The sequence below is a fragment of the Mesitornis unicolor genome, unplaced genomic scaffold (assembly GCF_000695765.1).
Source record: "Mesitornis unicolor isolate BGI_N332 unplaced genomic scaffold, ASM69576v1 scaffold3551, whole genome shotgun sequence".
Taxonomy (NCBI): Eukaryota; Metazoa; Chordata; class Aves; order Mesitornithiformes; family Mesitornithidae; genus Mesitornis; species Mesitornis unicolor.
In genome coordinates, this window is record NW_010164298.1 from 18,277 (window position 1) to 35,922 (window position 17,646).

The window sequence follows — 17,646 nt, forward strand, 5'->3', positions numbered from 1 at the left end:
CTGGGTACTGTTTGCATTTTAGTCCAAGTATAAATGCAACCTATGAAAAAGTGAAAGATGAAGGATGAGGGAAGACCTGATAAATCACAAATGTGAATAAGTGTTTTTGCCTTTTACCGATACTGTCCGGATAGACAGAGGTTCAAATGTAACCACATGAAAGTATAATGGATGATTCTGAGAGAGCACTGATGGCTTTCAGTGTTGTAAGTTGTTCAGTGTAGTATTGATTAAAAAAAAAGGAGGCGGCTGCTGAAAACAAGAGTATGAGAAAGAGATAAAAAAGTTTTCAGTACTTTCTGAAGTGGCTGGTACTGCTGTGTACTGTGCTAACAGCTTAGAAAGGGGAAAAAAAGACTAGTGGTGTTTCCTATCAATATTAGATTATGTGACTTAAAAAATCCCCCATGCTGTGCTATCAAGTGATAAGCAAACTCCTATCCCAGGGGTAGTTATGTTTCACTACTCTAGACCCTATCTGCACAAATCATTTACTGGAAAGAGGAGGCTGCTGGCACCAAATGATGGGACATTTCCCGGACTGTGAGTGGGGTCTGGTGGCAGCCCAGCAGAAAGGTTGTGAGCCCATAACACAAAGTGCCTGGCTTAAGTGGAAAGCTGCTATTGCTCCTTCTAATTTAAAAACAGACAAATGAAAGTGTGCAACTAAATACATATGGCAAATTGAAATTTGAAAGGTCTTGATCAGGTTCCCAAGTACTACAGTGTTAGGCATGGTGTTCAAGGCTGGAATAAGCAGAAAATGTCGAGAGGCAGCTTCATGGACCCATAAGCCTGAATGGAGCACGGAGCTGAGATGGTCTTTAGGGATGTGGGGTGCTGATGCATGACTGTTGTCTGGTTTTGAAAATTCAGAGTGTACAGAAAGAGACCTGGGTGACTCCAATGCTGAGTAAGCACAGCTGCATCATGTTGCTGCATGAGGAGCAGACAACTGCTGGGGACCGGATGGCTCCCAGCACTGAGATTTGGATGTGGTGTTCTCTTCCTCCAGACTGTAAACCTCAATACCAGGGCTAATGGTATTAGCTGAGACTTCTTAGATCTCTTAGTGGTATTGCTGATGACTGAAAAGACTGCTTAGACTACAGCTTGCTCACTGCTAGAGGCTGGATATTTGTGTTGCATCTCTCTTAGCAAGCTGAGGGCATCTGACCTTGTTGTGGGAGAAAGATCTGGTCACCACTACTGTTTTCTCCAAAAGCAGGAGCAAAAACTGTGCATTTCACGCTAATGACAGGGCTGTACTACTTCATCCACAGGCCACAATCACAATGTGGTATTCAGCACTGCCCTACTGCCGAGAGAGTGGTGGCCTTTGCCTCGGAGAGCATGCGGTGTAAGGGCTTGGCTGTGCTCCCCTCCGAGTTCATTTTCCTGTCAGTCTGTCTGTTCACACTCATACCTCAGGCATATGTACTAGTTCACCTGCAGCTGCTGTTCTCCCACTGAAGCCACTGGGACTCAAATTTATTTGTTGGGATTTTTCTTTGCTCAGTGTTAAAAGGAGCAACTTGGCATCTGTCAGACTTAGCCTGAAGTAAAACTCTTGGTGCTGGCAAGCCATGAGACAAACTGTGAGATAAAGGCTGTTGTAGGAAATGAGCTTTTTTCCCACTGTGAGCTAAGATGCAGACTTATTTCTGATTCTAGACTGACAGCATGTGGCAGTGATAAAAGATACCACTCCATCTTGAATATCTTTACTCAAAAATCCTCGGGCCATGGAGCAGGGAAAAACTATTTATGTGCCAAAGAAAGACTGACAACTTTATTTCATTTGTCTCAGTGCAGATGCCAGCTGATATGTGGCAATTCTGCTGCCACCAAAATGAGCAGAGTTGAATCAGGCTGATGATTTGGCTGAAAAATAACCTTGGGGAAAAAAAAAAAAGTTTTTCAACTACTTCCTTTGACTTGTGCTCGTCACCTCTGACACAAGGGAGGTGATAGTAGTGGGTCACCAGAATGGGGAGTGGAGTGGAAGTGCATCTTTTGGCAGCAAGTTCCTCCTCCATCTGTTAAAGCCCAGTGAAGAGCTCTTCTGAGAACCAAGTTTACTGTCTCTTAGATTGAAATGGACCCTGAAGGATCCGCTCTCGTGTGTAACCAGGCAGTTTTAAATATCCTAGCAGCAACTAGAGCAACTAACTGGATCATGTAGTATTTAGATGTGGTAAATTGACTTAAATATTTTCTGCTTCTTAGGGCACAGCACTTGTAACAGGAGCCAGTAAGATAATTTTTAAAATCACACTTTCCATTGTTTTGAGAGTTGTGGCTCTTACTTTATGTATATTTTATACATACAATTTTTCTAACCACTGAATATTTAAAACCAAAATGGAGCAGAGCTTTTACAGTGAGACAATCTACCTTTTTTATTAACTTGATCTGATTACTCACAAGTCCTTTTCACTAGGACTCATGCAAACTACCAGTTTTTAGCTCCTGAAGTTGCTAAAGGAATGTTTAGGAAGTGGATGAGGTTTAGGCAGTCTTTCTCTGCTACCAAACCATCATCATACCAGAGTTACTGAGTCTGTTTTGTATTTGAAAAAGAAATGTAATTCCTGTAAGGGTTTTAGTAAGGACTCCAATGTTTCTTTCTGAAGGAGATTTGTGTTTATAAATCTCCTGCTTTAGCAACCCTATTATATATACAAGCGATCCAAGTCTGAGTGTAAATGCCAGATAGTTGGGACTCATAGTATTTGCTGCAGATCTTCCTTGAAGCCTTCATGCTCCATATTTTCCAGTACTTTGTCCATTAACTGATCTGATAGCTTCCTGCTGCTGAGAAGGGGCACTTTGTACCCACCCCTTTGCTCAGTAACTCAACAAGGCACCATCTGCTCGCACTGCTGGATTAGTTCTCTGGTAGTCAGCTGAACTGCAACAGGGAGGAATCCTATGAGCATGGAAGGTGAGGGGCTGGGATTTGGAGGAGCAGCGCATGTTCGTGATTGGGACTTTTCTGGAGCAACTGTAAGATTTTTCAGATAAGCTCCCTTCATTTTCATGATGTATGATCCTCATGGTTGTGGAGAAAATTTTTGAAATATAAAACTAGTGGGTACTGATAAATTGACGCATTATCTTCCTGATTCTGAAAACAGTCTGAAACAAAACCTTTGGAAAGGATCAACAGTTTCTTTTCAATTTCTAGGGGCTTGTTAATCTTGAAAGTCATGGGGGAAAATGGAAATGCTAGCTCTTTCACAGCTAACCTCTTTAGCAGAACTGCCTGGTTTATGCATATGAACTCCAAACTGTTTCCTCCCGAGTTGGAGAGACCTGATCCCTTCCCAGGCACTGTAACCTCTCCCAGCACCCACAGGCTGCAAATGCAGGAGATCAGATGCCCAGAGTCAATGCCTCTCCAGCCTGACGTCCATTGCCTGTGCTGGCAGAGCTGGTAGATGAGGGATGGTGAGTGGACTCTATTTCCTCATTTAATCTGATGAGAGCTTTGATGTCTTAAATCCAGAAGCAGAGCTGTTGTTACATAATTTCCAGCCTGCTGCAATGGAGAGCAGTGGGAGGTGAAAAGTCCAGACTCAGAATTAGGCCTGGCTTTCTGTTTGTATGCAAAGCCATAGAAACCGCAACATGCAAGCACCCATGGTGCTGCGGTGTTGAGCAAAATCAAAACAGCAAGAAGATACTGTATAGCTGCAAACATCAGCAGCAGCAGCAGCAAGGCAAGCCTGGATCCAAGCCAAAATTGATTTTGTCCTCTCCCTTTAGAGCAGTCAGAAGTGAGACTGGTGAACCTTCCTGTCATCAGAGTCCCTCATGCTGTAGGTTAGCTGGCTGTGCAAGGTGGCTTCAGTGGTCAGGGGAAACATACACTCCTCTCTCTATCGTGGCACCGTAAGGTTTTTTCTTAAGTCCCTGCTGCATGTCTTTCTGGGATCCCAGCCTATCCAGCATCTCTCATGATGCTTACTCTCCTTTGAAAGGCTGCTTTGTCAAGCCATGCTACCAGCTGAAAATGCTGTGTCCCTCCATCTCCTGCTTAGTCAGAGAAAAACCTGGTGTGTGTGACATTTCTTTCCTTGGGACTAGGTTTCTACTTCTACCTGTTTTGCAGCCAGGCAAGGAAATAGTTGTGTGGGTTATTGGAGTAATGAATGAAGTGCTGGATAAAGGCAGTGCTAGCTCTTATCTGGCCAAATGCTGTCTCATGCCTGCTGCCAGGGGCTGCAGCAGCTCGGCTGCTGCACAAGGGGAGAGAATTCACACTTGTGTGATTTGCAGAGCTCAGCCATATGTCTGCAATACACTTTTGGGTCAAGCTGGTCTTTATTATTGTATTTATCTCCTCTCTGACTGGGAACCCCTGTTCATGCAGGCCTGCTGGTTTTTTTGTTTCATCTGTCACTTTCTAGGACTGAGCTTTCATGGAGCAAATCCAGAGACATCATAGCAACTGCCCAGCTTCGTTATCGCGGATGGGGTCATCGAGCAGCTAAGCCCTGTTACTGTGAGCCAAGCAGAAGGCCTAGTTCAGGGCAGCAGGGGCATCTGCTTTCAGGCCCTGTATGCATCAGCTCAGTGGATACGTGTGATTCACTTGAGATGGTGCCTGGTTGCTCCAGTGTGCCATGCCTGGGCTAAGCAGGGCTCCTGCCTGAAGTGGTGACCCTCCAGCGCAGAGCCGGGGGGCCCAGCCGTGGGATTGTCCCATAGCTGCTGCCCTGCTCATGTGCTGTGGTCTGGATCATAGCAGTGCTGCCCACTCAGTCTGCCTGGTCTGCTCTCCTTCTTACTTTCCCTGCCTCACTTTCTTTAAGTGGGCTTTCTTTTTTAGCTGTTTTGAACAAAGCTGTCTCTAAATGAGACATTTTAGCATATTTCATATTTCTCTTGCAATTTGTTCTCTATGTAGGATCAAAATGATCTCTTTGTTTCTGTCACTATTTCCCCTCTTTCTAGGGAGAAAAAAAAGGACAGGGAAGATACTCCAGGTATGAGATGTTGCAGTTCACACAGATTGGCTTTTTGTAAAACACTGCCAAGAAGTAGGTAGGTGTTTGTGCAACTGGCAACAGCTTTATAGAAGATACTTGCCAAATAAGTTTGGATGATGCTTTTTCCCCTCAAATTAACATCAGATTATCCAAGAAACAGTGGCTATGCTCTGGTAGAGACTGTAAAAGTGTGGTTTAACCCACACAAAGCCTCAATTGTCTGGAAGAGAGGGCTGCATTGAAGAAGTGCTGTAAGTGTGCAGAAGAAAAACTGATTTTTTTTTCACCCAGCAAAATGGGGTCAATTATTTTGAGTTTGCTCTGGATCAGTTTACTCCTGTTCCAAGCTTGTGTTTCTGTTTGATGAACTAGTATTAATTTGTTAATTTTAATGTGGCTTTTTAAAGGCATACTGGCCCTGTTTGTCTTGAAGACATGAAAGGAAAACAATATTTGTCCATAATTAAACGGGTGTTTGTGTAAACATTTCCCCCCCCAAGAGCAGTGGCTTATTGGAAAATAGTGATAGTTTTTGATTAGCAGGAGAATTCCTTTGTGCCTTGCTATACTGCAGAGACATGGCTTTCAGATGAGTTGTGAAGTTGCCAGTGATGGCTTGAGCCTTCTTGATGTTTTCTGTGGAGCTGCTGCCAAAACTTCTTAGCTGCTTTCCACCACCCTTCTCCTTGAACATACCACCCACAGCAGAGCACGCCATGCTCATGGCAGGGCTGTCATCCTGAAATCCTTCCTGTTGCCTTTGTCCAGAGGCCATCACCCAACCAGGCTGCTGGCAGAGCACTCCCAACAGGCCATGTCTAACTTGCCTCTGGCAAAGTAAGATGGGTACCATTTTGCCTGGAGTGTAGTGGAAGCCCATGTAGGATTGGCCTCCATGGCCCCTGCTGGGGATGGCCAGCTCCTGAAAAGATGAAGAGTGGGATAAGGAGCCCTTCACTGCTGGCAGTGCTGGTATGAGAGAGGAGCACCAGCTTACACCTTCATTCCTTGCACTGGGGGAACTGGAATTGCTCTTCTGGGTATGCATGGAGAAATTTGCCTCAATTTCTCTATCGGAGGAGGCAAAGGGGAAAGTATCTGTGCTGGAAAAGAGAAGAATTTACCTGGAAAGTGTCTACGTTTTACAGCATGGCATATGACTGCCTTCAGAATTTTTGTTTTATTCCTAATGATTTCAGTGCAGCTTCCTTTGCAAGAGTATCAAGCACACACACGTTGTGGGAGGGTCTTTACTGAGGAAAAAATGAAAAGTGCTTTTTCTGGAGCTTTGAATCCTATCTTCCAAAACTCAGGGAATTTGAAAACTTACTTAATGGCTTTCTCTTAGCTGCACTTGGTGGTATACCTGAAACAGCTATTGTGGTTTTCTGCACTGAGAAGTAGGAGGGTTTCAACCTGTGAGATTTCACAAGCTCACTTCTATCTGATGCAAAACATCTCTCTCCAAATTTTTTGACTGTGTGTATATGTCAGGGGTTAACCTGGGGCTTTGTTTCTCTGCTGTGCATGCTTCACCTTAGCCAGAGCAAAGGCGGGTTTGCAGCACCAGCAATGAGCATGTAGCAGCCTGTGGTTTCCCAAAAGCAGGGTGAAGACTTCACCCTGGTCATGCAGGGAAAGCTCATCTGGGGAGGGAAGGGAATGCCTGCCTCCCCAAGTGCCCAGTTCAGCTGTAAAGAGACAAGGTGGCAGCTAAACTTTTTCAAATAAATGTCACCATCAAGCCCACTTGATGTGAGTCTTCATCTGGTCTTTCTTGCAAATAAAAGGTTTATTTTTCCTCTTAGCTCTGTGCCTCTGTGTTGCCTCTGGCAACCAGGGATAAAGCAGTAAAATGAGACTTGTAATCTAGACAAGGTTTGATGCAGACCTCTGCTGTGGCTGCATTTGTTAGATTGTATTGATTTTTTAGCAAACCTTGTAGGGTTTTTTAATGAAAATTTCCCATCTGGTTTGATCTGAGGGTGTAATATTTGGATTTAATCCATTTCTAAATCTGTGACTTTAGCAGAAGAGACAGATAAGTAAAATTTCCAGATATTTTTAAGATGGAGAGAAGGGAAATGTAGTTGTTGCTTTTTTTGTTGTTGTTGTAGTTCTGTTTTTTGTGGGGTTTTTTTTAAAGTTCCTCAACAGGAAAAGGGAAAATTTGAGAGGATAACTGAAACATCTGCAGTAACAATATGGAGCCAAGCTTTATTTTTTCAGAAACCTTAAGAATGAGTTGATGCAACCATTTAGCACATGAAATTATTGATAATACATTCATAAGAGCATTATAAATTCTTTACTACAAGGTAACGATTAATATATCTGTTTTTAATAGATAGAACTGGGCTGCCCATAAAGGTGTACAAATGCGTATTTTGTTTGCTGACGAAGCTGTGAAATAAAATAAAAACAACAATCTCTGAAAGTAGAAAATATCCATAAGACTTACTTATAAGCAAAGTAGCTGAAAAATTGTATCCACAGTGCTCAGGAATTGTATGTATATTGAAACGTGATGTTCTAGTGCACATAGAGAAGGAATTAATATTTCTTGAGCGAAACACAAGAAAATAAGCATGACACTCTCTCATATATGTATGTATATACTTTTTTATTATATAGTAGTTTAAAATGACAGTATAAAAGACCAGCTGTAAATTTTCTCTCCAGTACATAAAAGGAAATTACCTTGAGTTATAGATTGAAAAATAAACAATTGAAGTCCTTTTATTTATAAACTGAAAGCATTTGGAAGGATTAAAGTACAATATCACTCTATCTTATTGTTCAGGCAGAAAAATCTTCACCGTGTAAGTGGGTTTCACTGTTTTTTCCCCCTCATATTTTATTCCATTCCAAACTTCTTCCTCCCTCCTTTTTCACTTATATTTTTTTCCTGGAAAGTCTTTTTTCGTTGTGTTGTCCAGAGCCTGGCATGTGTAGTCATTTATTTCTGCAAAATAAATCTAAAATTTGAATGGAGATCCCAACAACTTAATATTTCCCTCCAAAGCCTGTATTTCTGCTAGAGAATCTTTACAAAACAGTCACCTTCCATTAGTCAATACCAACATTTGGAAATGTTGCCTTTTTTTTCATTGTGTGAACATATTTATCCAACTTGCTAATTGCTGTTGTCATTGCCCAGGTGAAAAGTGTCTCCCAGGCAGGTTCTCTTTGCAGCTTACCCATCCTTGGGCAGCCCTGTTCCTCCTGCACTCTGCTGGAAACTCTCTGTTTCTCACCCTAACTGCAGAGTGAGCCTGAGACAAAGCCCCCCAGCCATTAAAGATTTCTCACTGACAATTTCCCTTTGCTTCCTGCAGCATCCTTTGGCAGCCCTTTGTCACATTGGTGATGATGAATAAATCAGAAAATAGACTTCTGCAGGAAGAAAAGAAAAAAAAGTTTTATTGGGGGCAATTCCAGAGTCCAAAAAACTGCAGAAAGTGGACGCTTTTTTTTTTCCAGAATAAATGTATGGCTTTTTGACTAAAACTGAGTAAGCTGTTGTAAGCAGGATGAGATACTACAGGTTGTGGAGATGGTGTGAGCTGCCAGGCCCTTGGTGCATGTCTTGCTGGAGGCCCCTGCACTCCTGGTAACCTGGGTGGGCACTAGTGTGGTGGAAGGAGTCAGCAAAGACCAAAGGATATCCTCCTAAAATGACAGCCACGCACTACAGTGGGGCCTGGAAGCAGCTGCTTTGCTGTCTGCAGTATTGCCAGAGCACTCTGTGTTTTACCTGTTGGCATCCACAGCTTTTTAACTGCAGTTAACAGTAGTGATTTGTACACTGTTTGTGAGCGGGTTCAGATCACAGGCAAAAGTGCTTTGGCTTCCTGTCTCCACTTGGTCATCTGCGTGCAGAACAGCAATTTGAGTGTGTTCCTCTGACAAACAGGACTGTTCAAATCGGCTCTGACTCCTGTGCTGAAATTCTAGGATTGGTTAATAGTAGAGTATTGAAATTTATTTATAGCTTGACTGTACTGCATGGATAGGGCTGCTTTTGCGCTCTGCTAGAGCTGGTAAAGATCAAAGTCTTGTGACTTGGATGGGCAGTTCAAATAATACAGTTTCATCCCATGTGTTGCTCCTAAAATGCTCTGGTTTTGTTGTGTAACTAATTTAAATGGAACCTAAATTCCACATTATTTTGCGAATAAGACTACTAAATATTTTGGAGTTGAATTCTAAAAAAAAAAGCCACCTGCTTGCCGGGCCAAATTACCTTAATTACAAGTATGACCATTAATTATTTTCCCTTGTATGTATTATACAGTATTTAACTGTTATTGCTACTAACAGCTTTCCACTGGTGAACTGGACATTCTTCCTTATGTCACGACTGAACTCCAGATACACATTAGAGAATGCAGGTTTTTTGTTTGTTTGTTTGTTTGTTTTTAAAGCAGTGTCTCAAAAGTACTTATAACTGGCTCATTTGAGACCAGTAAGCCATTGTAGCAAAACATGAGTTAATGTCTTAATGTGGATGTAGTAGCCATGAGATGGGACCATTTCATCATTGTATAACACCACACGTCTTTCACACCATGAAGAGGACAATGTCCATACAGTCTTGTCTTGACTTGAGATGAAACTTTTCATGGGTGTTCCTCCTACTACTCGCATGTGAGGAGACTGGGGAGCATGTGTGGCTTGTTCTTTCTTCCAGGCCGTTTTTGCTGAAATCTTGATAAAGATGACAATGAAAAAAAATTCTCTCTGGTATTGCAGTGGCACCCAGTCCAAAGGGGTCTCAGTGCTCACCTTGTATGAGGTGAGATTCCAAAGCAAAGAAGGGTTTCCTGATTTCAGCCCCTTATTTTTTTTATTTCAGTATTTTCCTACCTGACAACTTTTTGAATATAATTTCTCCACCAGGACAATGCATCCAGAGATGTTTCCTTACTGGTAGGATGTATGGTGATCTCTTCAGTCCCTCAGCCTCAACCTACTTGCAAAATACTTCTGGAGTCTGATTAGATACTATTTAAGGCAGAGCCCTTCCTTTTCTATACATTTCAGTGATACCTGATGCTAACAAGTAGGACTGCTGAGTGGCAAGTTTTTCTTTTGTTCTGGAAAGTGAAGTAAGTACCAGTGGAGAATGCCACAAAGCAATTTTTTTTTTCTTTTTATTGCCTTCAACAGTGCCCCAGTTTAGTGTTGCTTCTTGTCGCAGGGAGGATGGAGAAGTGTGGTGCTCTCTTTGCTTGGGGTGGCTTACACGGTTGCTTGTGTGTGTCATGGATGAGCCAGCCTGGTATATGGTAGAGCAGGCAGGTCTGTCACCCAGAACAGCAGTGCAAAGGCAAGTGTGCGGTACGGCAGCTCATCAGGAGGCCATGGTAATGTGCAGGCAGTGGTGTAACAGCAGTGTCCATTGGGAGTGAAAAAAGATGTGTCTTGCTCCTCAGCTGATGAAAGGTCGAAAGGTGCAACTTCAACCTGGTTACCTGATCAAAACAAAAGCTGGAAGATGAACATGAGAGAGAAAGAGAGAGGTCAGCCTCTGAATATTGTGCATTACCCTGATATTGAATCCTTTCAGAGAGACAGAAGGCTTTATTCTCTATCAGTATGAACTCTGTGGTAGGACTGAAACTTTTAGGATGCAGTAACAGTGTGTTAGATGGCGATACCAGCTCTGGGATCCTCAAAGCTTTTCAGAATAACTGATTCTCCTAGTGCTATTGGGACAACAAAAAGGTAGGTATTGGTTTTGCAATATTCTTATGTTTGGGGAAATGGGAACAGAAAGCTTATCAGTTATCTAGCTGTCCTGAACAGCAAACAGACACATTGATTATCTTGATCTGTCTGTGATAGTTAAGTTTACCTAGAAAGTCTAGCTCCTCCTGCCTCTTCTGCAGCTTGAGACTGCACACTGAGAAGGAATAGAGAAGTAAGAGTTAGGGAGCTGAACTGGCTTACTGTGCAGTCAGGCAAGCACTGAGCTAGTGCAAAGGAAGAAGAGAATGAGACGTTTTGGTAGCATTTGGCCCTTTGATCACCTCCCGCATATGGCTGAGGTATAGCTTCTGTAGCTGAACTCTTATGTTAAGAACCATTTTATTTTCTTGACTCCCTCCCTGTGACCCAGGACTGGTCCTTCCTTCCCACTTCTGGCAAGTATTTCAACTGTCTGCAGCATGTGTTGTGTTCTCATGTCTGGCTGAACAAGAGGGGGTTAATTAATGTACAGCACTCACAGTGAGACCAGGTCTGGTGGTGGTGCTTGGAGGAATTACTATGATATGTCTAATCCTTAGATAACTGCATGCAAAGTGGGTAATATCTGAAAAAAAATATTCTTCCATGTTTATTTTAAATCTCCGAAAAAGCAAATGCATGTCTTTCTCTCTTCTCTCTTGGCAGAACCAGCTCCTTGCAAAAGGCTTGCTGTTTATAGAGGAGAAGGTTAAGCTGTATGAAGGCAAGTATAGTAGGAAACCTGTTTTGGAAGGGAGTTGTGCTTTGATGTTTGGTCAGACAAGATGGTTTGCGTGTCTGAAAACCGTATAGCCCTTTCTGGTACTGTCTTAGGGAGTCACACAACCTCTCAGGAGCCAGGTTGTGCTGCACCCCTTATGAGGCTTAAGGAATGGCAGGCTGTTTGAATAGCTACATAGCTGCAACACTCCCACCAGCCAGGACTTCTTTCTGAGAGCAGGAACGTGGGTCTTGTGTGGCAGTTGAACCTGGGCTTAAAGCAGTTCTGGGCGGGCATGAATCCTGTTGCAAAACTGCTGAGAACCACCTTCTGTTTTCTATTTCTCCATGTGATTTGCAGCTTGATGTAAGCACTATTTTGGTTACTGTCATGCTTTTGAGACCTGAGCAAACACGCTTTGTGTAAATTTAGACAAAAAACATTCACTTGGGTGGGAATGAAATCCTTCAGGAAAGAAGTTATTCACACATGAACTTCTGTTCAAACCACTGGAGTACAAACACTTGCCACCATGGAGCCTGTGGGTGAAGGCTAGTGTTGGATGTGTGTGGAGTTAATCACAATTATTAACAGTTTTCTCAAGCAGAGCGAGCTGTCTGGAGCACATGTCTTTATTCAAAACTAGGCTGTTGTTGGATTTGACACAGTTTTGTAGTCTGTATGGAAGATCCTTGCTAATCGTCAGCCTGCTGTATCTGGGTCATTAAATGCCAACAGACACTTGCAGTCTTGCATCATTGTTGGTGCTGGATTCTTCTGCACTGCTCTTCACCAAGTGACTTCTTTACCTGGCCAGCAGGCTGTAGGACTGGGACCCTGAAGGAGCTGTGCAATGGCAGCCTCCTGCTTGGTGTGTGCTTCATCAGCACTGCGCCTAAAAGGAGGAAAAAAGGCCGTCTTATGCATGTTCCCAAACATGGATACCTGCTGCTGCCAGCTCTTCAGAATGAGTGCTGCGTAGCTTATCATTATGGTTTTGTTTTCTGTTTTCATAAAAAACTATTCCAATGTCTGTTTTAGCATTATGAAAATTGAGTTCCAGTCTGTAATAAGCTGAGAGCTGCCTGGGAGTAGTTTGCAGCTGCTCAAGTAGTTTGGGTGAGATGAAGTTTCCCAGGCAGACAGAAAAACCCTCTTCTTGTGCCTCATTTTTTTGTTCTTAGTTTGAAGTAACACTTTGCCCATACAGGCTGGCATTTCTGCAGGTGATGACTCATGGGCACCTTTCTTTCATAAATGTGTAGGATTATTGGAGGTCTTGTGGTCTCAACAACAGGAACTTCTTGTACGTGCTTCTCGGTTAGCTCTGTCTTCCTGGAAAATTTCTACTGTCCCAGTACTCAGAGATGGAATAATGTTTCCGCTGCAGGGCATGGCTATGTTTTACTGTGTCTGTTTTTCAAATCACTACTTTAATGTGATTCTTCTTTATTCAGTCTGTCATAATCTCTTTCAGTGCCTGTAGGATTTATGATTTCTTGAAGAAACAAACCATTCCCCCTTCCCCTTCAAGAAGAAGTGATCTATGACATTTCCTTCTGGCTCCACACACTAAAGCATTGCAGTACTGAGGAGGAGACAGAGGAAGGAAAAATTTAAACATTCAATTAGTCTGTTTCCTGTTGTGTTTTTCACTTACAGTTGGCAGTTTCTGGTAATGGGTAGCTGTTATGTGGGTGTTGGGTAGGTGCTTATCTGTCTGCAGTTCCAGTTTTGAAGCTGGTATTGTACCTGTCATGGTGAAGCCTCCCTCTGAGCCCTTCTGTAGCCATCAGTGGGCTCTCTGGTCGAAAGGAATTATCTGCAGGATCCGGTCCTGCTGTCTCTCTGCTTTCTGGCCATGTCCTAAGCAGCATAACCCATGGGCAAGCACAGTGAAAGCCCATGTGGAAGTCTCCAGATAGGGAAGGCACATCAGTACACAGTGATAAGGCTCCTTTGGGTTGCAATTTTACATGTGTTCCAGTTCCTCATGTAGGGCCTTTAGTCCCCTTGAAGCTGAGTGTTCAAAACTGTCTTGAGTAGCCATCTTCCATTACTGCACCTTGAGTCTTATGAGCTGCTTATGAGCTCCAGATGAGGCTCCATGGAAGGTGTTCTGAAAAATCCTTTTGTCAGAAACTTGTGTTATTAAACCTGGGCCTATATTTGTGCCTGAAATTTCTGAGGAATGTATCTAGAACTTGAAAAAATATTGCAAGCCTTTGGCCTTTGGGATAGGAAAAATCTCTTTAAAAACTCAGAGGCTTTGGGCCCAGGTGCTGAGGAACACACAGGCCTATAAGTCAAGCCTACAAGCATAATTTAAAATGTCTATTCAGACTATTATGCTCAGTAAAGCATTTTTTTGTTAATAATAGTCTTTTGACCACAGTTGTATTCCTGTTGTGGGAATCATGAGTTGTATAACTTAGTCCGCCTTCATTTTAAATACCCTCTTACACTGGGGGATGTTTCTTTGAGTCAAAGTCATATGAGAAGTGGCCACAAGCAGATTTCATTCGGGAACCTTCCCAAATGCTACATTTGAGAGAAGGATGGTGGCTTTGTGGCTCGTCAGGGCTCTGTCTGCTGTGTCTGTGCTTGGGAGAGGGGGGAAGCTGGAGGGAGCTCAGCTGTTGTAAATGATCTCCCTGACTCAGTTGCTGCAGAACAGTAGATGTTGGCTGTGACCTGCTGGTTTTCAGATTCAGCTGCTAATGTGTGGTCATGCTTCCATGTTAGTTGAGCACGCCAAATGTGAGCTGTGAGACTAAACAATCCTTTGCTGTGGGGTTAAAGCCTTCAGTCGAGGAGGAGCTCCACTCTTGTTGGAATTGGTCTCGTGTTTTGCACAGAGCTGTTTTCTTTGCAGTAAGAGACAGAGCAATTCATGGTCACAGCCTGTGTCCCTGTCACTTAAGGCGAAGCTTAGCTGAGTGATATCCAGCTTTGGAAGGAAACTGTGAATGTGAAGGGTGGGTTTGTATCTCTTATTTGGGGAATTAGAGAGTAGTGGGAAAATTCAACTTATTTTAGTGTCCTTGTCGCTAAAGCTTTTGCTCCCAATCTCTCATTTTGTAGGTGAGGATCGCATTGATGTCCTGTCTGAAATCTGGGATCACTATTTTACAGAGACTCTTCCTACACTCCAGGCAATATTCTACCCAGTCCAGGTAATCTGAATTATGATTCAGTCTTCAGTCAGGCGAGGCAACGTAACTGCAAAGTCTGCTAGCGGTATGTCTGTGCTTTGCTAAACTTGAACACTGAAACTGTTGGAATATACCTTATGTAGACTGAAGCTCTGGGCCATTTGCATTTATAGTTCTGTTTTTAAATATGCAGGACTCTGTGGTGCAGATGACAACACTGACAACTTGTCTTCAGAGGGACAAATCTGAAGACTAGATCAGGAACAAATCTGTTTAACTTGCCCTTACTGTTTTTTGGAGGGCTTATGTCTCAATTTTGCCTTTGGAAAATCCTCTGTTGGTGTTTTTTGAAGCTTTAATAAGGAGACAAGTGACTCTATGTGTAGTGGATGAATGAATAACTTTATGTAAGATGTGTTTACACTGGGTATTTTGAAAGCTGAGTATCCCATCGGAATTGTTGAGCTGTATCATTTTTTAATGTAGTTTTAGTCACGGTTTCCATACGAAAAGTCTAATTAACTCTCCAGCCTATTTTGATCTTTTCTTCCATTAGAGGAAAAGAAAAACGTACCTCATGAGGAGACTGATATTCTTGGAAATGTTAGCCTCTTCCTCTTGACTTTCACCTCTTCCACAATACATACTTTCCAGAGCCTTTTAAAATATTTTTCACTGGTATTGTTTGAAAGGCAGCAGGTAAAGCTCAAAGGTTGCCCTTTTCCTCTAATCCTATTAAAGCTGGCATTTTCTAAAAGAGAAAGGACTTCTGTAAAGATAGACACTAACCTTTCTACTGTGTTTATTTTTATTCTTTCCTTGCTGCAGATGCTTAAAGGTAGGTGTTTGGCATGTAAAACCATGCAATTATCTTTCCTTCTGTCCTTTTCCAACCAATTCTCAGTCAGGGAGTGACCTAATCTGTTTAAGCAGGTCTGTACACTGTGGAAACAGCTGAGCTAACTGTCTCATACCCACTGATGCTAATAATTCTGCCACTTAGCAGAAAAATCTACTCCACTGCTATTAAATGTCTCTAATGTGAAACTGAACAAAAGTTACTATACAGTGGTGTCGTGGTTTAGTGCTGGGCTGGCCACTAAATCCTGGACAGATGCTCTCTATTAACCCCTCTCCCATCTCCAGAAGGGAAGAGAAAAGAGAATAAGGGAGAGAGACTTTACAGGTTGGAAAATAAAACTAACATTTAATAAAACAATAATACTAATACTACAGGATACTGCTAGTAATACTGCTAGTTTTCAGCAAGTTCAGCCACTTAAAAGAGACTGAGCTGAAGAGTAAAATCACTGAATAGAAAAATTAGTTCTATTTAGCTCAAACCGGGACAAGTGGATGCAGCTTTTGGGGGTAACTTGGTGGTAGTGGTGAAAGAGTGATTATGAGATGTTGGGATTCTTTGAAAGCATAACTTTCTGTATTTGTCTTGTCACAATATCTGAGTCACTCAAAAATATTTCACAGGAGCTGTGAAGTTAGGGAAGTACTGCCATTTGACAGATGAGGAACTGAAAGGTTACAGACAGCATGTTTAAAGCTTTGTAGGCACCTAAGTCCTAAATAAATGTATGGATTTAAACTGCCTGAATACATCCAAGAATTTGACTCTAAGTAAGCTCCCCTAGTCTGCAACAGAGAGAGTTGCAAGTGCAGCAAGAAATCAGAAATTGCTCTTATCCCAAGCCAGTGCTCTAACAAGATTGGGCTCTCCTACAAATAGGGAGCTGTATGTACAGTGTGTCACCACATGAGAAGAGAGCTCATCTAGTGAATCTCTTTCTCCAAGCTGCAGTACTTCATGTGGTACTCTGGTAGGTGGGAAAGTAAATTTGTTGTTGGTGCCCCATCCTTTGCTGCAAATGTCAACATGATTATTTAGTTGTGCTGTTTTCTGATCCCAGTGACTACCCATTCAGAATGAAAGTAAGTCAGCCAAATGTGTAAGCGTATGTTACCAAAGGTAATAACTAGAAGTAACTTCCCATCTCAGCTAAGTTTAAACCCGGGGCTCATAGCTGTTGCAGAAATATGACCTTTAAGCTGCCAAGTTGGTTAAATTGCTGTACAGAGGGAAACTATGTAAACAGGTCACTGGCTTTTGTATAGTTGCAGCTGTTGATGCAACTACTTGGTGTGGAAAAAGAATAGCAAATCTTTTATTGGTTGGCACAGGAAGATGTTTGCATTTTGAAATGGGATATGAAGTTAATAAGACTAAACTGCATGATATAGGTATAAAGTGTGCAGCTGCTGACATACAGTTCAGGGATATGTACCAGTCTTTTCTACACCGCCATGTTTCTAAACACTCGATGGTTTAAAACAGCAAAGTGCTTTTATTATGGCCAAGCTGGCCTCCAGACTATTTACTTTAATTTGTATTTACATATTGATGATGCTGTTAATTATGACATTAGACCCATTATGAATCAATGATTAACTGCTGTTAATTCCTTCCAGCTAAATATTTGCCATGTTGAGTGTGTTATGGAGATCATAAAATGCTTCCCAAACAGACTGTGGGCAGAGATTAACATGCTGAGAAGAACAAGGGAAACTCTTTCTGGTGGAAAGTGCTGGGCAGGGCCTGGAGGAAAATTTCTGCTGTTAAGCTGCAGTGGGGCAAGAGGAAGTCATGTGGATGTTAAGTATAGCAGAGGGAAAGGCAGTAACACCAGAATACCAAGTAGAATCCAACTGTGTTTAAATATGCTGAGAAATATTACATCATCTTCATCTGTTAAGCCTGCACACTTGTGTTGTTGATGTAAAAAGGAATTAGGAGGACATGGAGTGCCTTATGGTGGAAATCAAAGCTGTTGCTTTCTTAAATCATGTTTAGTACAAGCAGTCTCGCTAGAGTTGCTCTAGCATAAATCCTAAAATTTGTAACAGACTGAATTGTAGATTTTTATCATATCAGCAAGATCTAAAGTGCAGACTTTGAGCAAAAAGAGACTCCAGCACAGATGAGAGGTAGGCTTACTTAAGGAATACTCTATACCAACCTCTTTCCCCA

The 17,646-nt window shown here is 42.3% G+C and overlaps 1 protein-coding gene across 2 annotated transcripts in view; it reads left to right on the forward strand.

The window, feature by feature from the left end:
* Positions 1-17,646, forward strand: part of PRR5L (proline rich 5 like) — a 33,102-nt gene that overhangs the window by 6,381 nt on the left and 9,075 nt on the right. For both annotated transcript variants that reach the window (XM_010194249.1, XM_010194250.1), the window contains exons 4-5: positions 11,397-11,454; positions 14,536-14,627. In XM_010194249.1, coding sequence (XP_010192551.1) covers positions 11,397-11,454; positions 14,536-14,627 — 150 coding nt within the window. The remainder of the gene's footprint in view (positions 1-11,396; positions 11,455-14,535; positions 14,628-17,646) is intronic.